This window comes from Trichechus manatus, unplaced genomic scaffold, assembly GCF_000243295.1.
Source record: "Trichechus manatus latirostris isolate Lorelei unplaced genomic scaffold, TriManLat1.0 scaffold00007, whole genome shotgun sequence".
Classification (NCBI taxonomy): Eukaryota; Metazoa; Chordata; class Mammalia; order Sirenia; family Trichechidae; genus Trichechus; species Trichechus manatus.
Window position 1 is genome coordinate 26,877,370 of NW_004443943.1, and position 23,732 is coordinate 26,901,101.

The following is a 23,732-nucleotide window of genomic DNA, read 5'->3' on the forward strand; positions in this document are numbered from 1 at the left end:
CTCTTTTTTTCTCCATCGAACCAAAGTCTTTATTTCTTTCAAGTTCTAAATCAAGTCCCACCTCTACAATCCACCACAGTCTTTCCTGCCTCTAATAATTTTCATCTCCTGGACCCCAACCCAGCTTCAGGAATGCATATAGGGTGAATGGTAGTCTAATAAGATACACTTTCTTTGATGTCAAACTTATGAAATTATGACTATCTCTTGCCTTTTCTTTGAGGAAGGGAATGCTGCTTTTCTAAAACCATGGCAAGTGTGTGATAAGTTCAATGAAATTTCCACTGAACATTATGAAATTCTCCATGATTGAAAGAGATTCAGCCTATACTTTAAGGTGGCCAAGTATATCTTCTACTATTCTTTTCTTAGGAAAATCTTCAGAGAATGGTTAAGTAGAACCCGCCACACTAGTGTTCATATTGCAAAAACACATTATCTGAAGCAGACTTTAAAAAAATAAAGCTATGTATCTAGAAAAAACTCTGCCTCCTCTAATAATTATTACTAGCCTTAATTAAACATTTTCCCATTCTACATACCCACACTTCCTCTTATGGTTTCCTAAAATAGACAGAAAACAAGAATGAAACAAACAAATGAAAAATTCTGGGGGAGGGGGAATTGACAAAAAGGAAAATCAAAACTTTAAAAATAAACTCTGAGAACCTAAAAGAAACAACACCCCAGTAGCAAAGAACACACTTAGAACCCAGATCTTGGTTTCTAATACCATTCTCCTTGGAGAAATGGCTGATTCTAAGACTGGGGCAGGGATACAAATCAGCCTGGAGCATACTGTAGTGCCAGAAAATAAGTGCTAAAAAAACAAACAAAACGCTGCTAAAAAAACAAATAAAACCCTCCACAATACTGATGGGGGGCGGGGTGTGTCAAAAGAGCACAGGAGCCAACTGAAAGAGCTCCCAAAGACCAATGCTGGAACAATTTAAGTGATGAAATAAATATTTGTATTGGATTATAATCCAAAGTATAAAATAAGTATCTGTGAGTTCATACTGATATAAACAAATGATTGAATAAATTAATAAATGGGAAAGAAAGGCCAAATCTCCCATGCAGAAGAAGTCCAAATAAATTATGTAGATACTCTAAACGAAGGGGAACATAACTTCCAACTCCTTAAGTGTAGGCTACACATAGTGAGTTCCTTCCAAAGAGTATAGTATGGAAAGAGGGAGAAAAGACTAACCTGCCTGACAAACACTACCTCAGCCAGGTGATTAAGGACATACCAAGAGTCATAAATCAGACTGATTGTATGTACCCTTGATATAAAGAGCCCTGGTGGCACAATCATTAAGCGCTTGGCTGTTAACCAAAAGGCTGGAGGTTCGAACCCACCAGTGACTCTGCAGAAGACCTGGCGATCGGCTCCTGTAAAGATTTATAGCCTAGGAAATACTATGGGGCAGTTCTACTCTGTCCTATAGGGTCACTACGTGTCAGAATCAATTCAACGGCACACAACAACAACCCTTGATGTGACAAAAATGGTACTTTACCTGTAGATCTTTTTCTCTCAAAAAACCTTAACCTCAGTCTAACCATGAGGGAAAACTAAAAAAAAAAAATCAAATTCCAATAGAGGGTCATCCTACAAAATGTCCTACTCGACAAAACTGTCAAAGTAATCAAAAACAAGGAAAGTCTGAGAAACTGTTACAGCCAACAAGAGTCTAAGAAGACATGACAACTAAATGTAATGTAGCATTCTAGATGGGATCTTGGAATAGAAAAAGGACATTAGGTAAAAACTAAGGAAATCTGAATAAAATATGGACTGTAGTTAACGTATCAATTTTGCTTCATTAACTGTAACAAATGTACCATACTAATGTAAGATGTTAACAACAGGGAAACTGTGGGGGGAGTGGGGGAGGAATATGAGAGTTCTATCTGCTCAATTTTTCTGTAACTCGAAAATTGTTATTCAAAAAAAAGTCTATAATACACCAATGTTCATTGCAGCACTATTCATAATAGTTAAAAGGTAGAAAAGACCCAAATGCCAATCAATAAATGAATGGATAAACAAAATAAATGTGATATATCCATACAATGTAATATTGTTCTACCAAAAAAAGGAATGAAATTCTGATACATGCTATGACATGGATAAAATGAAAATATTATGCTGATTGAAATAAGTCAGCCACAAAAGGACAAATATCATACAATCTCACTTAGATAAACTATCTAGAACAGGTAAATGCATAGAGACCAAAGCTTAACCACGGTTACCAGGGGCAGGGGGAAAGGGGACATTATTGCTTAAGGAGCACTGAGTCTCTACTAACAGTGACGAAAAAATTTGGAAATGGATAGTGGTGATGGTTGCACAACATGGTGAACGTAATTAATGTCACTGAATTGTACATGTATAAAGGTTAAAATAGCAAGTGTTTGTTTTATATCTATCTATCTGTCTATCTATCTGTATATAAAACCAAAACCAAACTTGTTGCCATCGAGTCGATTTCAACTCACAGCGACCCTATAGGACAGAGTAGTATTGCCCCAAAGGGTTTCTAAGGAGCAGCTGGTGGATTTCAACTGCCGACCTTCTGGTTAGCAGCCAAGCTCTTAACCACAGCATCAACAGGGCTCCATATATGTATGTGTGTTTGCGTGTGTGTGTGTGTGTGTGTGTGTGTAAATATATATATACACACACACATATACATACCATAATTTTTTAAAAGTGTATTAATAAACAAATAAATAACTATAGTGTAGGAGAGAGGGAATTGACTGCAAAGAGACATGAAGCAACTTTCTGAGGTGAAGGAAATGTTCTGTATCTTGATTGTGGTGTTGATTACACAGGTATATACATTTGTCAAAAATCATCAAACTATAGATCTGTGCATTTTGCTGTCTGCAAACTACATCTTAATTTTTTAAAATCCAAAAGAAAACCAATAAAAAAAATAACAGAGGGGAAAGATTACATATAATTTATCCCCTACACCCAATATTATTCTGGAAATAACCTGATTTTAGTTTGGCTGAACATAAATTGACCGCTCAACTCCTCCAAAAGAATAGAATAATTCTCACAGGCACAATTAAAACATTTAACATCAAGCAGTATTCACTGGACAAAATGAAATAAATATTTGAACATGCTTCGATAATGGTTTAATTAATAGTAGGGATTCATTCTTCTATCTGTGAGAGCCCTATCCACAGCAAAGTAAGTATTCTCACAAATGAGGGATCTGGTAAAATCTACCTTTCGACCTTCTATTCAATTTTCACCACATACAGAAACCTAAAGTATGAGAGATACAGAACAGAAACACCAAGAGTCCATTCCTACTAATCATGTTAAAGTCAAAATTATATTATTTCAGGTTTAAGCTCAGCAGTAAATGGACTATACTTACCAATATAATTTACACAGTCAGATAAACTTCTGGAAGCAAATGGACCTTCATATACAGTCTTACTTTTATCAAACAAATAAACCATATAGCTATCACAGCCTCTCTGAAAAAGATACAAACAATTAAAATTCTACTCAAAGATCCTTGAAAATGCTAGGTTCTCTAAAGACTTAAGCACTAGATTTCCTACTTTGAAATACAAATGAGCAGAGCAATGTACATTAGCACAACCCTATAGATTTAGGGTGTAAATTTTGTTTAGAAAAAAATAAATAGCTATGGTATGGGCTAAAGTAAAAAACATTACCAGACCCAAACGGACAAAAGCAAAAAGTCATAACCCCATATAGCCACACAATGGGAATACTATTCAGCAATCAAAAGGAATGAAGTACTAATATATGCTAAGACATGGATGAACCTCAAAAACAAAACGCTAAGTGAAAGAAGCCAGACACAAGAGACTACGTATCATATGATTCCATTTATATAAAATGTCCAGAAAAGACAAATCGATAGAGAAAGAAAGTAGATTAAGCAGTGCATGCCTGGGGCGGGTAGAATGGGAATTAACAGTTAATGGACATGAGGGATCATACTGAGGTGATGGAAATATTTTAAAATTGACTTACGGTGACCGTTGTATAACTCGGTAAATTTATTAAAAAATCACTGAACTGTACACTTGAAATGGGTGAATGATATGATATGTAAAACATACCTCAATAAAGTCATAAAAGGAAAAATGAAAAAAAAAAAAAAAAAAAGTCATGACCACAATCACATTTTACCATCCACATATCCTCAGGCAGGACTTAAACTGCTGGTCTGATTTCAAGGTGCTAGGCTTCAAGTAACAGAAGCCCTGGTTGCAAAGTGGTTAAGCGCTCAGCTGCTAACCGAAAGGTTGGCGGTTCAAACCCACCAGCTGCTCCATGGGAGAAGGATATAGCAGTCTGCTTCCGTAAAGATTTACAGCCTTGGAAACCCTATGGGGCAGTTGTACTTTGTCCTACGTGGTCGCTATGAGTCAGAATTGACTTGATGGCAACAGGTTTACGCTTCAAGTACAAGAAGGAGAAGAAAGAGGAAGGATAGATCTGGCACCAATGAGAAAGTCATAGAAAGTTCAAAATGACAATGTTTCATTTCTATCTTGTTCATCTTCCAAAGCAGTGATAAGAGTAATGAGTAGGATACAACTAAAAGAATTATAAGATGTACACCACTCCTCAAGGGACTCAAGTATGTACCAGAAAATGCAGGGTATGCAATCCCTTTATGCAAACAGATTTCTTATACTCTAGGTATATTAGAATTTTCTTACAACTCCATCTAGAACACATTGAGAGGCTGGTTTCCGAGGGTCCAGAGAAATTCCCGTCTCTGAAAGAAGCTCTTGAGAACCAGTATTTATCCCAGTTTCACGCTCAATACGAGACTGTAGTGAATGAAGACTTTCATCAGGTGGCAACAAAAAAGAAATTATCTTTGCAGAAGTCATATTTAGGATGTGTACTATCTGTATAAATAAGTAAAAAGATAAAGGATTATTGATCACTTGCTATATGAAAGATTCAGTGCTAAACACTAAAAGCGGAATCTGAGCAAAAGGCATTCTCTCTGCACTAAACAAGGTTCAACATTCTCCAGAGTGAGATCTCCTTTTATAACTATACAATGACACTCTGAAAACTGAACAGCAGAGTTTAATTTTCTACAACAGAGGTTAATGTCAGCAAATAAAAATTTCAAAGTTCTAGGGATGCAACAAAATTAAGAAATAAAGAGGCAATAAAATTCAAAAAAGCAGTAATTTATTCTAAGAAACAAATCTTCATGTTCCCACTTATAAAGTATCTAATAAATGCATAAGATTTTGCATAACATCCCTGTCAATTAATCTTCTAATCTCCATTCTGGAATGAGGGAGAAACCCAGGCTGTAAGAAGTTAAATAGCTTGTTTGGTATCACACAGCAGATAACTGGTAGAGCTTGGCTCTAAACTCATATCTGACTGCCCCATGGTGCTTCAATAAATAATCCTCTGACAGAGGCACTAGGCCTCTCCTTAAACAAGAAAAGCACTGTTATCCTCATTTTTCAAATAACTCAACCACATCTCAGAGCAGTTAAGTGACCTGCCTAAGGGCCCAAAGTTAGATAAGAAAGCTATCTCACTGCTCTCAACTAAAGCCTCAGTAAAAGTAGTCTGATGAAGCCAAACGAGCGTGAGGCTGAGTCAGGAAGGGCTCTATCCAAGTAACCAAGGACAGCCACGGAGCTGAAGGTCAGTCTTTTGAACACAATATGATTTTAAATTCTCTTCCCTTGTCCTTGGATAAGCCATGCAAATTAATACCTCAGTTTCTCCATACCTTACAGCTAAATAATACATAAAAATGATTAAAATTATCTCTGTTCAAAATGCTTACAGAGGTAAGGCATTAATCCAAGGCCACTATTATTTCTACTTACAAATCCTGGCATAAATGCTCAAATAACGGGTGTTACAGGAATACTAAATTGTATTGCTAAACTGAAATTAATCCTGTTTTCATGTAAACTCCAAATGTCACAACACGATTGCCACTATTTCTCCTAGCAGACTATAGGAGGCTCTCCTTTAATATGTAATAACCTTTTATGTTTAAAAAGGCGGGAGGGGCAGGGAAAGCATCTTCAAAACTGACATGGGGTTACAACACACGTAAATCATCTAAGACCTTGCATGCCTTCCCAGCCTAGGCAGACTTCACACTATGACAGCTGCCACTGACAGCAATAGCAGAATCTTAGGATGAAAATCTGTGGTGGACCTTTACTTTTACACAGGATATGTTAAGCTAGGTTAAGTGATCATGGCGCCCCACTCACCAAAGCTCTGAGCCTTAAAGGAAATAAAAGAAAGGGAGAGGAAATACATCTCAAATGTATCCATTTCTTCACTCAAATATTTGTACAGGAGAATAAAAAGCCATTTCAGAAGATGAGGTGGGCAGTTCATGCTGCATGGACTACCGAGAGGGAAGTAAGTATGGAGGCATAAAAGCTGAGTAGGAACCTTCCTCACCAAATCAAGTCTAATACGATTAGACCTAAATGAGTGAGGTGATTATGGAAAATCTAAAAGTTGCTTCAAAGGAGTAATCAACAAAGACCGCTTACAAGCAGAACTAGGGAGAAGGCTTGTTAAAGAAATAAAAAGCACCAGCTCTATAAATATCATTTTCTTTTTAAATATACATCAGGGAAAGATTATTAAAATATATTTATGCTAATTTTCAAAATAAATTTTAACTTCAATGCAGGTCTCAGAAAGTAGACCCCATTAAAACTAACCTTCAAATTCAGAATGTGATCCATTAATATGAAACATCTTGGCTGCTTTGAAACAAGATCAACAGGTCCCCCTCTCTGCTGAGGATCCCAATTCAGCATCAACTGCAGCCAATTCTCCATGGATTCTACTATTAAACTAAAGAATGTACAAAAATAGGGTAAAAATCATATTCAGATGTTCTAATTTTCCTTTAGTATTACAAAAACGGTAATTTTATTGGTTGTCCACTTTCTTTCCCCCTACCTGTCTGTACCATTTTATATCTTATTTTCAAATAGTTAATGGAATAATAGGGGACAAACTTTTTCCATAAAAAACAACAACAACAAAAATAGATATTTAAGTTAGTTTATGGCAACTCCAACAGATGGGTCCAGTTCCATTCTACAAGAACTCACCCATTTACTTCATTATCCCAAGAATCTTAGCACATAAGCCAATCAGTTGGACAGCAGCAGCTCTTATTTCCACTAGACCTGTGCTATCCAATATAGTAGTCACTGTATCTACATCTCAGGAGCCCTGGTGGCACAGTGGTCAAAGCACTCGACTGCTAACCGAAAGGTTGGCGGTTCGAAATCACCAGCCAGTCCACCGAAGAAAGTGTGTCAGTCTGCTTCCATAAAGATTTACAGCCTTGGAAACTCTGTCAGGTCACTTTGAGTCGGAATCAACTTGATGCCAATGGGTTTTTTCCTTTTTTTTGGGTGGGGGGGTTATAGCTACCTTTACATTTAAATTAATTAAAAGTAAATAAAATTTAAAATTCAGTTCTCAGCCATGCTAGCCACCTCTCAAATGCTCATAGCCTCATATGGCTAGCAGAGATATCGAATATTTCCATTATCACAGAAAGTTCTACTGACGATGTTACTGGAGGCAGACAACTACTCTACTGTTCTCTTACAACCCTGGAGAAACTGAGGCAAAATTCCTCAACTAAAACACACTTACCTACAAAGGCTATTTGGCTGAGGTAAATGGCTACTGAACCGAACTTCTCCAGTCATCTCTTCACACGCAAATATACACTTTGGATCCTTCTTCTTAATCTTCTCATGCCTATAAAACAAAAGCTACCTCAGCTGACAACCTGATTCTGACACTCTTAAGATTTCTTGCCATTTAATTTTATTTAATTTTGTGTTTAAAAAAGACAATTATAACAAATTAGAGAGGAAAAAAAAATTCCATTCCTATTAAGCACGCCAAATTTTTCTTCCATTTCTTACCAGGTAAATGGCTGCAGATGATGCAAAAAAGGCCTATATCCAGCAATACATTCAAACACCATGGTCCCAAAGCTCCAATAATCAACAGTGGCTGTGTAAGGCTTATTCTCAAAAAGCTCTGGGGCCTTAAAAAGAGAAAATGCTTTAAAAAACAACAGTATATGAAAAAGACTACTTCATTTTTGACTACTATATTCATGGCCATCAAAAATAAGAATAACAATCTTACACACTTAAATTCCAAGAAACAATACATGTCTCACCAGATACTGCAGTGTTCCCACAAAAGATGTACACAAACTTCCTTGATCAACGTCTTTGGCATATCCCAAATCAATTATTTTATGCAATATCTGCAAAATAATAAGACAAAGTATGTTTTAAATGGTTAAGAAATCTGAAAACAAAAGACTGTAGAGAGGATGGTGGTGAAGAGTTTGGGCTCTGGAATAACAAACATGTTTCAATCATGAGCTCCACATCTTACTAGCCTTGTGATCTTGATCAAGTTACTTATCCTGTTTCCTATATAACTACTAACAGTACCTACATAATTACTAACAGTACCTACTTCACAGAATTATTAGTAGGATTCAATGAAAAAGTGACGGTGAAGAACAGTGCCTGGCACATGGTAAAGATTAAATATAGATTGGCTATTGATTTTTATTTTAGTATAGTCAAAATACGCTTGACCCATTAAACTGAAAAACAGAGGGAAGAGTAACCTCCAAACTTGAAGAACCATCTTAGAGCGGATCAAATGTGAGTAAGCACCTACCTAACTTCATTTTAAGAGTATCCTGAAATCTCTGGATAGAAAGAAAGCAGAGATAGTTGGTGCCAAAAATAAATGAAAGGTTCCTAAGAGAAGCATCACCAAAGTTTCATTACTTCCAACTGCCCACCATATTCACTAACTAAAGAGTCAGCCAGTTCAATTCAAGGTTAAGACAAACCAACTCAAGGTTAAGACTCTTGGCTTTAAGTCTTTATTGGAACGGAACTTGAATGCAAGAAGCAAGAAAAATGCTCAAATTGTTCTGATAAAAACGAACATTTAAGGAGTCAATTCACAATTTCTGGTTATTTTCAAGATGATTTATTTAGGAATCTGAGAAATCAAGGTTTTAAATTTTAATTAAATACAGAAGTCAGCACTTTTGGGGAGGAAAATTATTTAAACAAAAACATACATTTTCTTCTTAAAGTAAAGCTGACTCATGAGTGTGTGTATGTGTTTGGATGTATTTCATAAGAACAAAATAGCAAGGATTAACAAATTACTTACTCACTACCTACTATCTATGCTAGATACAATGCTGGAAAGATAGAAGTAAACAAGACAGGTGTCGTTCTTTCCCTAACGGAGCTACTGTTTACCAGAGGAGACAGACAACCAAACTCACAACTACAGTTCAATGTAGTGAGGGCTGTGAAAGAAAAAGTATAAAGTGCTATGTGTACACAGCAAGGGCACCAAACCTAAAAGACTGACCAGATTAGGGAAACTGTATTGAATAGGCAAGGAACATTTCTTCAAGTTTCGCCTACCTTCCCACCAACATCCTGAAGAACTATGTTTTCAGGTTTTAGGTCACGATGTATAATTTTGTTTTCATGCAAATATCGAATCCCAGACCCTAAATAAAGTTTAAAATGTATTTAGAGGTAATAGAAAACATGGAGTAAAAAAAAAAAATTCATTTCACATTTTGTACATATCTGCTCTGACACTCAAATTTACATGGACCATCATAACTACGTGACTAATGATAATATAAGGTTACAGCAGTTCAGATTTTCTCCATAGAAAATCCAGTAACATTAATTAATACTTTAGAATTATAATATATACTCAATTAACTAACAAGAATTAACATGAAACAGAAATGAAACAAGCAACTGAGAAAATCCCTATATTTACCCTTATAGCCTTCCCTCTCATTTAAATCACCCTCTTCAACTAGACCTTGGCCCCATGATCTAGAAAAGGAGCACAACCAAAGTATGTAAGGAAACAAATTCTTGGCTTCTGAGCTTCCTCCAAGGGCCTATCAAAACCAAACCCGTTGCCATCGAGTTGATTCCGACTCATAGCGACCCTACAAGGCTGAGTACAACTGCTCCATAGGGTTTCCAAGGCTGTAAATCTTTACGGAAGCAGACTGCCACATCTTTCTCTTACAGAGTGGCTGGGGGGGTTGAACTGCCAACCTTTTGGTTAGCAGCTGAGCACTTTAACCACTGCACCACGAGGGCTCCTTCTCCAAGGGCCTACGTACTGGTTATTTTAGGGATTTTTCAGAAGTAGTTCTGATTAAACAAAGATTTCTACCCTAAGAGCAACTTTAGAACCTATACTCAAAAGAGATGCAATTCTACTGGAAACAAAATTACTATGCTAATGGGGGGGGTAAAAATTAATGAGGTAATTTCACACCATTTTTTTTGTCAGCAATTAGAACAGCTATTAGCCAAGATGGATGCCTAGTCAAAAACAAAAAATAACAAAATATCATAATTTTAATTTAGCATCAATATTAATAGTTAGATTTTTCTGATTTCTTATAGATGTAAAAAAAAAAACCTATGATTTGTGCGATATACCAACCGAACCTCAACCCATTGCTGTGGAGTTGATTTCGACATATAGTGACCCTATAGGACAGAGCAGAACTGCACCAGAGGGTTTCCAATGAGTGGCTGGTGGATTCGAACTGCTGACCTTTTGATTAGCAGCCGAGCTCGGAACCACTGTGCCACCAGGGCTCTAATATACCAGCAGTCCTTAATTCCCAGGTAGTATACAGAATCTTCTATGAACCAAAGGGGCATTAAATTACAATGGTAATTTCATATAGATTACATACCTATATCACTAAGTAAAGACAGTATCTGGCTTTCTTTAAGTCCACAGCAATTTTCTGGTTTGTTGAGTAGCTGAAGAAAAAAAAAGTTAAAAAATGTGTACTAGCAATATTGCTGGGCAACAACAGCTATATACATTAATGACTATGCACTAAGAGAATATTCAAATGACAGAATAAGTCATGATAAAAAAAAAGGGGGAAAAAATGACCAACTCCATACTGAGGACACACAAAATCCACTATGAGCCTTACTCATGACAAGGCTCATAAAAGTAAAGATAAAGGGGGAAAAGTATTTGAGTTTGGAAAAGGTTGAAAAAAGTCTCACAGATATAGATAAAAATAGCCATATGGGAAGATTCAAAGTGAGATGTGAAAAAAAGATTGACAATAGAGAAAATAACTCTTTTATAAGCATCTTAACACAAACATTGACACTTTGATCTAACAACATCAATATAGTCCTTTCTTACAAATAAACAAACAAAAAAATATATGTTCTAAATCAGGGGTTGGCAAACTTTTTCTGTAAAGGGCCTAACAGTAAACACTTCAGGCTACGCAGGCCATATGTCACTATAGCAGGAAAGCAGTCACAGGTAATAAAGAAATGAGCATGGCTGTATTCCAATAAAACTATTTACAAACACAGGTAGCAAGCTGTAATTTTCTGACTCCTGTACTATCATACTGAATGTGATTCTGCTAAAGTACATGATTTACTGTCTCATCATCTCAAAACATCCATACTACCTTCCGAAGATCTCCTCCAGAACAGTATTCCATTGCTAGAAGAGGCACATCATTAATCAAAACATTGAGTTCCTCAGGAACATCACAGGCCTTTACAACATTGGTATGGTTCAACCTAACCAGAAAGGGAAAACATTGTAATAAAAAATTTTCTCCATTGAAAAAGGATTGGGTTTGAAATGATAGTTAATCAGGGGAGGGAGGGTCACTACTTATAATTTCTCACTTACATAAAATAAAATACAGACAAAAATACTATCGCTATTATGCTACCACTATTACATTTCTGTGTCAAGCAGTGTTGTAAGCACTTTACATGTATTAACTCATTTACTTGTCACAATAGTCCTATTACAGGTAGATTAATATTCCCATCACTCATAAAGTTCATTGGTGGTTACCAGGGGCAAGACGGAGGGGAAAAGGGGGATCATTCTTTAGGAAGCATTGAGTATGTGTTAATGGTGATGGAAAATTTGGCAACGGATACAGGGGATGGTTATACACCATGATTAATGTAATCAATGTGACTGAACTCTACCTGTAAAAATGTTGAATTCGCAAATATTGGGTAATATATATTTCTACCACAATAAAAATTTAAAATAAATACTGAACTATACTGTATGTTGTTTTCTAAGTTTTTTTTTTTAACTTAACAATATATCCTCTCCATCATCATCTGGCAGTGGACCTTAAAACTAGAAGTGATTCCTAGGCCCCAGGGACCTAAAGAAACAGAATTTCCAAGTAGCAGTACCTGAATGTCTATATTGCTAATAAGCTTTCTTGGTGATTTTGCCACACAGCCAAATTTGAAACCATTAAAGTGAGTGGAGAACAGACAATGGAGTCAGAAAACAATCACATCCAATTCTGACTCTACGAACTACTAGCTGTGTGAATCTATGAGCTTCAACTTCCTCATCTATACCTTAATATAAAGTTGCCAGGACAATTAGAATTATCTGTAAAGCATTTAGCACACTATATGTAGACTCTTTAAAATATGTCTACAAATTATTTGATATTTCTCCAGTCAAGAACTTAACCCCACTCCCCTTGAGTAACTCATTTCTAACAAACAGAATCTGGTGGAAAGGATGGAGGGCAACTTAAGAGGGTAGGTCACAAAAGACATGGCAGCTTTCATCTTGCTCTTTCCCTCAGTTCCTTTGCTCTGGGGAAAGCTAGCTGTTATGTCATGAATATTCAAGATTCCCTATGGAGAGGCCAATGTGGTGAGGAAGCAATGCCTCTAATAGCCACATAAGTGAGTTTGGATGCAGATACTCCAGCCCCAGTCAAGCCTTTGGATAACTGCAGGTCCAGTCAACATCTTGATATTTATCAGGAGACTCCCCGCCTACCTCTGACCCAGAATTATCCAGCTAAGCCACTCCCAAATTCCTAACCCACGTAAACTATAAGATACTAATGTTTGTTGCTTCAAGTCACTAAGTGTTGGCTTAATTTGTTACGAAGCAGTAGATAAATACACTAACAAAAGCAGGTACAAAAGAAATGGGGTAGTGATTTTTATTTAACTAGAAAGTATAATAGATGGGCATTACCCCAGATCCAGAAGAAACAGATTCACCCTCAGAAAGCTGAGTCTGATAATACCTAGCTTTTTTAAAAAAAAGAAAATTTATTGTGGTGAAAATATACATAACAAAACACATGCCATCTCAACCATTTCTACATTTATGATTTAGTGACACTGATTACATTCTTCAAGATGTGCAACCACTATCGTTATCCTTTTCTAAATTGTTCCACCACTGTTACATAAACTCAGTGGCTCCTAAGCAAAAACTCCCCTTTTCTCTCTCCCTTCCATTCCTGTTAACTACTAATAATCTTTGGTTTCAATATATTTGCTCATTTCATTTAAGTGAGATCATATGATATTTGTCCTTTTGCAACTGATTTATTTTGTTCAGCATGAGGTTTTCAAGGCTCATCCATGTTGTGGTATGTATCATGGCTTCATTTCTTTTTATGGCTGAGTAGTATTCCACTGTGTGTATATATCACATTTTGTTTATCCATTTATCTGCTGATGGAAATTTTGGTTGTTTCCACCTTTTGGCTATCATGAAAAGTGCTGCAATGAACCCTGGTGTACAGGTTTCCGTTTGCGTTTCTGCTTTCACGTCTTCTGGGTATACATCTATGATTGGGATTACTGAGTCATATGGTGTTCTATGTTCACCTTTTTTGAGGAACTGCCAAACTGTTTTCCACCGTGACTGTACCATTTTATATCCTCACCAGCAATGGATGAGGGTTCCAGTTTCTCCACCATCTCACCGATACCTGTTATTTCCCATTTTTTAACCACTGTCATTCTAACAGGCGTGAGGTGGCATCTCATTGTAGTTTGATTGCATCATGGCTAATAAGGAGTCCTGGTGACGCAGTGGTTAAGAGACCGGCTGCTAACCAAAAGATCAGCAGTTCAAATCCACCAGTCACTCCTTGGAAACCCTACGGGGCACTCCTATACGGTTGCTACGAGTCAGAATCGACTCGACAGCAACAGGTTTAGTTTTCTGGTTTAATAGCTAATGAATACCTGACTTTTTAAACTAAACCTTCTTAATCATAATGTAATGTCATTATTTGAAATAGAATGCATATTTAATTAAACAGAGGCAGATATGTTCCCAAGAAGATACTGAGAAGAGCAGATTCCTGGCCTCCTTCCCTATGATGACATCTGGCTGGGCTCTAGGACTGGCGAAATATAAGTCATCAAGTACACTTACTTCTTCATGATCTGGATTTCATGGCACCACCGTTCTCTGTTTTTGGTACTTAGCTCTAGGCGACAAGACTTAATTGCTATCTTATGATGAAGCTCCTGCCAAAATAGAAAAACAACAGAAAGAAGTATAAATTAGGTTCTTGTGTAGATTTGCTTACTATCAAAGAAATGTCAAGCTGGAGGAAAAAAAAAAACTCTTTAGCCTTACTTATTAAGCATATTTATCCACAGCTTTTTTGAGCCACCACTTTTGGTAAGTAGACCACAAGACTATTAAACCAATGATTCAAAACTGACCTTTAAACATACCAACGTACACAAGCAAAAACTGACTGAGGCTGATCATATGGCAGGTCTCCTCAGAACACTGTCTCATATATAAAACCAAAAATAAAACCACTGCTGTCAAGTCGATTGTGACTTATAGCAACCCTATAGGACAGAGCAGAACTGCCCCATAGGGTTTCCAAGGCTGCAAATCTTTATGGAAGTAGATCGCCACATCTTTCCCCCAAGGAGAGGCTGGCTGGTAGGTTCGAACCATCGACCTTTCAGTTAGCAGCCAAGAGCTTAACCACTGCACCACCAGGGCTCCTAGGTCTCATATACAATGCTAGAAAAATACAAAGACCCTGTCTCCCCAATGAACTCCTTTAGTCAAGACAACTAACAAGGGCTCCAGCCTCCAGCACAACTAGAATGAAGAGGATAATTTAGGGGTTCCCTGGCCTCAACCTCAAGAAACAGTTTTAACATGACCAACCCTAATGTAAAAAAAACCTCCAAAATTAGGTACTAATCTTAGCATTTTAAATGACAAGGAAAAAATCCTAACGATGATTGTACTGCAGTTTACATCTATAAGATGAACCTACCAGCTCCTCCCTATGACTAGTAACTTAGCCAATTTTGACTAAAATTAAACCCATCCTGATGCACATTACAGGAACTAGCTAGACCTCAACACATTCAGTACCTACCGGTACCAACAACAGCCCAATCAAGGCCAAAGAGGCTGCACTATGTTTCTGACATCGTGATGAAAGTCCAAAATGACTTCTGAAATGTACAGTCAGACATAAACCAGAGGTGTGGTAAAGGCTATGAATGAATAAAGAGGAAACTGTCCAGGAATTAGGAGAAAAAAAAAAAATTTAAACAAAACTATAGAAGGGGAAGCAATACAAAGCTTGAAAACTGAGATTGTCACAATGAGGGGAAAAGAAGCTAGAGACAAGATAGTCTATGTATACAGAGAAGGAGCCCCGATGGTGTAGTTTGTAAGCACTCGGCTGCTAACCAGAAGGTTAGCAGTTCAAACCCACCTGAGAAAAGATCTGGCAATCTGCTTCCATAAAGATTACAGCCTAGGAAACCCTGGGGTAGTTCTACCCTGTCCTATAGGGTCACTATGAGTTGCACAACAATAACATGTATAGGGAGAGAAACAAGGAAATAGGACAACTATAATCTAGCCTAACTACAATCCTCACTCCCTTCAATCTTTCTTTTGTTATGAGTAGGTGGCTAGTGAAATTATTGTTAGGTGTCCTCAAGTCAGTTCTGACTCATAGCCACAAAGGATGAAACACTGCCTGGTACTGTGCTATCCTCACAAATGTCCAGTGTAAATCTTTACCGCCTCGGAGACAATCTAGTACAGTCATGAACGATGTTCAACCCTAAATTTGCATATGAATGAGGCAGGAAGATATCTGTTTCAAAAAGATCCCACCCTTAAAAATCCTTCAACTACTCTGTGAAGACTTTCCCTACTCTACCTTTTCATAAAGAATGTTCTGTGGACACTTACAGATATCCAGCAACAAAAAAAGTTGTGCTAAAATAAATTTGAAAAATACTAAGTTCTTTACTATGGAACTTCTCAGAGCTCTTAATATGCTAATGTAGGTTATAAATCTCCAAATGAAGGAAGAGTATATGCAGCATTTACCCAATGTATTTATATATTTAGCCACAGTACCCATTTTTCACAGTTATTTCATAGGATGTTTTCCAAACACACTTTCAGAAGTGCTACCCTATTTCCTAGAAAGAATTCTTAGGTTACTATGTCATGTTTCCATATCACTTTGCAAACACCTTCATTATATAGGTTACCACACTGTACTTTGTTTCTGTGTCTATTTCTCTCACTAGACATGAAATCTCCTTGAGGGAAGGGAATACCGTTTTTGTTGATTTTGGCACCAAAAACACCCACACAGTAATAGGCTAAATAAATCATCTCACATCCTTTTTCTCTTCCTCATTGTGCTTTGACAGGTGTAGACGAAATACTGGGACATGGCTTCCATCAAAAATGAGGGTCTTGAAAGCTGTAAATGCAAACCTCAAGTAATGCCTGGGAAAGCAATGATGTTGTTTGCAAATCTTGTGACAGAGTATGTATTCCTTCTCTCCTCAGGTCCAAATGTTAAAGGTCCCAGTTTTGGCGAAGGGTCACTCTGGACAGCTATAAAGTTCCTGAGAGATTTCTGTGATTCTAGAGAGACCCAAGTCTCTTCCATTTAAAAAGTGATGAGTTCATCCAGGCCCAGCCAGGGACCCAGAGAAGAACAAAAGCATGTTAGCATACAGAGTTCTTCTCTTGTGGCCAGGCTGATGTGCAGGCTTAGATAACAAGGTCACAGGTAACATTCTGCTGGAAGCACCTGGTTTCCCCTTTTTTCTCTTTGAGTGCCTTATGTCCCCTCTGATAGTGTGAATTATTAAATTAACTACTTGTCTAGCTATCAAAGTACTTGATGTCTTAGCCATTCATCTTCCATTCTCCTTCTTGCCAAGACTTCCTTCTATGCTGTAATCTATCCATACTGCTGCGATACTGGAAGCTATGCCACCCGTATTACAAATACCAGCAGGGTCACCCCATGGTGCACAGGTTTCACAAGAGCTTCTAGACTAAGACAGACTAGGAAGAAGGACCTGGCAGTCTACTTCTGAAAAAATTAGCCAGTGAAAACCTTACGAATAGCAGCAGAACACTGTCTGATATAGGGCTGGAACATGAGCTCCTAGAGTTGGAAGGTACTCAAAATACGGCTGAGGAAGAGCTGCCTCCTAAATGTAGACCAAAAAAAACCTCACTGCCATAGAGGCAATTCCCACTCATAGTGACCCTATAGGACAGAGCAGAACTGCCCCTTAGCGTTTCCAAGCAGTGGCTGGTGGATTTGAGCTGCTGACCTTTTGGTTAACACGAGCTTTTAACCACTGCAACACGAGCGCTCCCCAAAGTAAGAGTCAACCTTAATAACATGAATGGAGTCAAGCTTTCGGGACCTTCATTTGCTGATGTGGCATGACTCAAAATGAGAAGAAACAGCTGCAAATATTCATTAATAAGCAGAGTGTGGAGTGTATGAAGTAAAAATCTAGGAAAATTGGAAGTCATCAAAAATGAAATGGAACGCATAAAGATCAATATCCTAGGCATTAGTGAGCTGAAATTGACTGGTATTGGCCGCTTGGAATTGGACAATCATATGATCTACTACGCTGGGAATGACAACTTGGAGAGGAATGGCACCGCATTCACCGTCAAAAGAATATTTCAAGATCTATCCTGAAGTACAGCACTGTCAGTGATAGGGTAATATCCATATGCCTACAAGGAAGACCAGTTAATACAACTATTATTCAAATTTACACACCAACCACTAATGCCAAAGATGAATTGAAGATTTTTACCAACTTCTGCAGTCTGAAATTGATCAAACATGCAATCAAGATGCATGGATAATTACTGGTGATTGGAATGCAAAAGTTGGAAAAAAAGAAGAAGAATCAGTAGTTGGAAAATATGGCCTTGGTGATAGAAATGATGCCGGAGATCACATGAAAGAATTTTGCAAGACCAACAACTTATTCATTGCAAATACCCTTTTTCAACAATATAAATGGTGACTATACACACAGACCTCACCAGATGGAATACACAGGAGTCAAACTGACTATATCTGCGGAAACAGATTGAGGAGGCAGCACATGATCAAGACACGATGGTAATGAAGGAAGAAGTCCAAGCTGCACTGAAAGCACTGGTGGAAAAAAAGGCCCCAGGAATTGATGGAATACCAATTGAGATGTTTAAACAAACAGATGCAGCACTGGAGGTGTTCACTCATCTATGCCAAGAAATTTGGAAGACAGCTACCTGGCCAACTGACTGGAAGAGATCCATATTTGTGCCCATTCCAAAGAAATGCGGAAGTTATCAAACAGTATCATTAATATCACATGCAAGTAACATTTTGCTCAAGATAATTCAAAAACGGTTGTAACAGTAAATCGACAGGGAACTGCCAGAAACTGAAGCTGGATTTTAGAAAAGGATGTGAAACAATTATCATTGCTGATGTCAGACAGATCTTGGTTGAACGCAGAGAATACCAGTAAGATGTTAACCTGTGCTTTATTGACTATGCTAAGGCATTTGACTGCGTGGATCATAACAAATTATGGATAACACTGCGAAGAATGGAAATTCCAGAACACTTAATTGTGCTCATGTGGAACCTGTACGTAGACCAAGAGGCAGTCATTCGAACAGAATAAGGGGATACTGCATGGTTTAAAGTCAGGAAAGGTGTACGACAGGGTTGTATCGTTTCACTAATTCAATCTGTATATGGAGCAAATAATCCGAGAAGCTGGACTATATGAAGAAAAATGGGGCATCCGGAGTGTAGGAAGACTCATTAACAACCTGCAATATGCAGAAGACACAACCTTGCTTTCTGAAAGTGAAGAGGACTTGAAGCACTGACTGATGAAGATCAAAAACTACAATCCTCAGTATGGATTGCACCTCAATATAAAGAAAACCAAAATCCTCACAAATGGACCAATAAGCAACATCATGATAAACAGAGAAAAGACTGAAGATGTTAAGGATTTCATTTTACTTGGATCCACAATCAATGTCCATGGAAGCAGCGGGCAAGAAATCAAATGATGCACTACATTGGGCAAAGCTGCTGCAAAAGACCTCTTTAAAGTGTTAAAAAGCAAAATGTCACTTTTAGGACTAAGGTGCACCTGACCCAAGCCATGGTATTTCCAATTACCTCATATGCATGCAAAAGCTGGACAATGAATAAGGAAAAGCGAAAAAGAACTGACGGCTTTGAATTACGGTGTTGACAAAGAATACTGAATATACCATGGATTGCCAGAAGAACCTAACAAGTCTGTCTTGGAAGAAATAAAGCCAGAGTGCTCCTTGGAAGTGAGGATAGAGAGACTCTGTCTCACGTACTTTGGACATGTTATCAGGAGGAACAAGTCCCTGGAGAAGGACATTATGCTTGGTAAAGTAAAGGGTCAGCAAAAAAGAGTAAGACTCTCAATGAGATGGATTGACACAGTGGCTGAAACAATGGGCTGAAGCATAATAACAATTGTGAGGTTGACACATGACTGGGCAGTGTTTCATTCTGTTGTACACAGGGTCGCTATGAGTCGAAACCAACTCGATGGCACCTAACAACAACAGAAATCTGCTTCACAAAATTTCCTCAGTTCTATCAGTGACATTTTAACTGCTCCACAAACATGACTATTCCCTCTCACATAGACTCCCATCTCTCTTTGCTTCCACCTCACAATATGGGCTCTCTACCCACAGCCATGTTCATTAAAACAGCAAATCAGGATTTCTCCTCTTGAGTTCACTTCTTCATTCACAGGCCAAGTGCAGACATTTTAGTAATAGCTTAAGTGCTTATCTTGCCCGTAAGTTTTTCCATTCAAATTCATCTTCTACAAAATAATCTTCCTAGAACACCACTTTTATCTTAACATTTCTTTTAAGGCCAATGACTGATGATGAGGATGATAACAGCAACAACAACACATGTTAGCAGCTAACATCTGAGGGCTTACCATGGGCCAGGCATTGTAGTTTTACATAATCTTATTTAACTCTCAAGCAGATCCATGAAGTATATACATTATTATGCCCATTTTATAGATGACAAAACAAAGGCTATACTGCAGGGATTATTATTCCAGGGTCTATACACCTAAAAGGTCTGTAAATGTGTGTCAGGAGACTGTGAACCTCCTCAAATGGCTATGTCTGTGGTTGTGTGGACGTACATTTTTTGGGGGAAAGGATTCATTGCTTTATTCGAATCTCAAAAGATGCATGACTTGAAGATGATTATTAACTGCTGCTACAATGGTTAAATATTCTCAGTTAAATCAAAATAAAATTCATGAGTCTGATGTTAGCTGCACTCCACCTACAATCTTATCTCCTTCCCTTGTGAAGCCACACTGATCATTTTCACCAGCTTGTCCTCAAACTATTTCCTACCTGAAAGGCATCCTCACCTACAAAGCCTACCCATGTTTCCGAAGGCCTAACTCTAGACCCTCCATGAAGCCCTTCCTTGTCTACTCTGGTCCCTACAGGTATCACACTCACAGGCCTCCAAGCACAAACACGAACATACACATTCCGACAGACAGCCAAGCTTCAGTCCCATTTTCTCACCCATTCCTGCTCACACATACACATTCTGACATTCATCTGCCTCACACACTCTAACACTGTACATTCACAAAGAGACACATAAAAGCACTGTTACACTCACTAAATACCTTGTCACATCTTGCCACTCATACCAAAAGTTACCCCTAATAGCTCTATCTCACACACTGACCCAGGGCCACTATCACACGTTCCTACAGGTACAACATCGGACTCAGTCACCCAAGCTCACAAGCACAATATCACATGCACACACATACCCACTGGCCCACAAGTACTGCCTCAAATTCTCACTGACAATCTCTCCAATACTAATATTCCACAGACGCTTTGACAAACACCAATCATCGCTCCCTTGCGCGCCCCGGCTCACCCGATGCTGGTACAGGCAGACGTTCCCGAAGCCGCCGGTGCCCAGCCGCTCCTGCATCACCCAGGGCCCGCCCGCGCCGGACCGCAGGCCCGGGGGCCCCTCCATGGGGCGGGAGGGCAAGCGTCCTTAGGCACCACTGCTGTTCTAAGGCCGGTTCCGGGACGCCGAGGCTCGCGCGCCTTTCTTCTCGCGAGATATGCGTCACTTCCGGTAACTGGCCTAGGAAAGGCTCCGCCCACGTTGTCCCGCGCCCGGTGGAACCTTTCAGGCGAAAGGGTGGGGTAGGCGTAAGCGAGGAAGGTAAGCCTGGTCGGCTTTCCAAAGGGCCGTGGGTATATTCGTGGCTCAGACCAGTCACGCGTGTTTTTTCCAGTATTGAAAATGTAAGATATCTCCAGATCTTACATTACCTTCAAATGACTTTCCAGTCCCTCCCGTATGCGTTTTTTCAAACTTTAGATTGTTGCCACTCCTATATACACTTATTTCCTCAGACTCCTGCCATGTATCCTCCAACCCAGTCACTCGCTGAACTGGCACTGGCAAAGGCTACCAATGATTTAATTATTAGAGAATCTCAAAAACTAGGAAGAATTCTGCGCTAAAAGGCCCACTGGTTTGCTCCTTAAACGTCCCCATTCTCGATCCCTAATATGTGGCATAAATAGTATACAGACCATAACTAACAATGCACGAATACCAGAAGAGAAACTAGATAACTGGGAACTCCTAAAAATCAAACACTTATGCTCATCGAGACTTCACCAAGAGTAAAAAGAGAACCTACAGACCGGGGGTCGGGGTGTGGATTTTTGGCTACCACATATCCAATAAGGGTCGAATCTAAAATCTATAAGACACTGCAACACCTCAACAACAAAAAGACAAATAACCCAATTAAAAAATCAGCAAAGGATATGAACAGGCACTTCACCAAAGAAGACATTCAGGCGGCTAACAGACACATGAGGAAACGCTCACGATCATTAGCCATTAGAGAAATGCAAATCAAAACTACAATGAGATACCATCTCACTCCAACAAGGCTGGCACTAATCCAAAAAACACAAACTAATAAATGTTGGGGAGGTTGTGGAGAGATTAGAACATTTACGCACTGCTGGTGGGAATGTAAAATGGTACAACCACTTTGGAAAATGATTTGGCGCTTCCTTAAAAAGCTAGAAATAGAAATACCATATGATCCAGCAATCCCACTCCTAAGAATATATCCTAGAGAAATAATAGTCGTCACACAAATAGACATGCACACCCAAGTTTATTGCAACATTAGTCACAATAGCAAAAACATGGAAACAACCTAGGTGCCCATCAACAGATGAATGGATAAACAAATTATGGCACATACATACAATGGAATACTACACAATGATAAAGAACGATGATAAATCCACAAAACATCTCACAACATGGACAAATCTGGAGGGCGTTATGCCGAGTGAAATTAGTCAGTCACAGAAGGTCAAATATTGTATGAGATCACTATTACAAGAACTAAAGAAAAGGTTTAAACACAGAAAAAAGTATTCTTTGATGGTTACGAGGGTGGGGAGGGAGGAGGAGAATTCACTAACTAGATAGTAGAAAAGAATCAACTTCAGTGAAGGGAAAGACAACACACAATACAGGGGAAGTCAGCTAGGAAATTTCCTGGACACATCCAAACACTTTGAGGGACACGGTAGCTGAGGCTGGCGCCTGGGGACCATAGTTTTGAGGAACATCTAGGTCAATTGGCATAACAAAGTTTATTAAGAAAATGTTCTGCATCCCACTTTGGTGAGTGGCATCTGGAGTCTTAAAAGCTTGCGAGCAGCCATCTAAGATGCATCAGTTGGTCCCATCCCACTTGGAGCAAAGCAGAATGAAGAAAACCAAAGACACAAGGAAAATATTAGCCCAAGAAACTAAAGGACCACATAAAACCAGAGAGTCCACCAGCCTGAGACCAGAAGAACTAGATGGTGCCCAGGTAGCACCAATGACCGCCTTGAAAAGGAACACAACAGAGCGTCCCAGATGGAGCAGGAGGAAAGTGTGGAGCAGAGACCAGACTTAATGGTCTGACAGAGACTGGAGGAACTCCTGAAACTATGGCCCCCAGATGCTGTTAACCCAGAACTGAAACCATTCCCAAATCCCACCCTTCAGAGATTAGACAGGAATATAAAACAAAAATTAATACACGAGGAGTGTGCTTCTTAGTTCAATCAGATACACGAGACCAAATGGGTGGCTCCTGTCTGGAGGCAGGGATGAGAAGGCAGGAAGGGACAGGAACTGGTTGAACAGACACAGGGAACCTGGGGTAGAAAGGGGGAGTGTGCTGTCACATCGTGGGGATTGGAATTAATGACACAAAACTATATGTGTATAAATTTTGGTATGAGAAATTAACTTGAGCTGTAAACTTTCACAAAAAAAAAA

General features: G+C 38.6%; 1 protein-coding gene across 4 annotated transcripts in view; it reads right to left on the reverse strand.

The window, feature by feature from the left end:
* The window catches only part of CHUK (component of inhibitor of nuclear factor kappa B kinase complex), a 39,619-nt gene extending 18,148 nt beyond the window's left edge, over positions 1-21,471 (reverse strand). The window contains exons 1-11 of one of the 4 annotated variants that reach the window (XR_002825634.1): positions 21,285-21,453; positions 14,390-14,484; positions 11,616-11,730; positions 10,863-10,932; positions 9,544-9,632; positions 8,253-8,342; positions 7,990-8,114; positions 7,712-7,819; positions 6,757-6,892; positions 4,741-4,935; positions 3,414-3,516 (exon numbers count right to left, since the gene is read on the reverse strand). Coding sequence is in view for 3 of the 4 variants with exons in the window: in XM_023740804.1 (XP_023596572.1) it covers positions 3,414-3,516; positions 4,741-4,935; positions 6,757-6,892; positions 7,712-7,819; positions 7,990-8,114; positions 8,253-8,342; positions 9,544-9,632; positions 10,863-10,932; positions 11,616-11,730; positions 14,390-14,484; positions 21,285-21,389 (1,231 nt within the window). In the remaining variant the exon portion in view is untranslated. Of the gene's footprint in view, positions 1-3,413; positions 3,517-4,740; positions 4,936-6,756; positions 6,893-7,711; positions 7,820-7,989; positions 8,115-8,252; positions 8,343-9,543; positions 9,633-10,862; positions 10,933-11,615; positions 11,731-14,389; positions 14,485-21,284 lie in introns of all 4 variants that reach the window. The other 3 variants (XM_023740804.1, XM_004370029.2, XM_023740798.1) reach the window with 3 other exon arrangements.
* Positions 21,472-23,732: the final 2,261 nt, after the last annotated feature.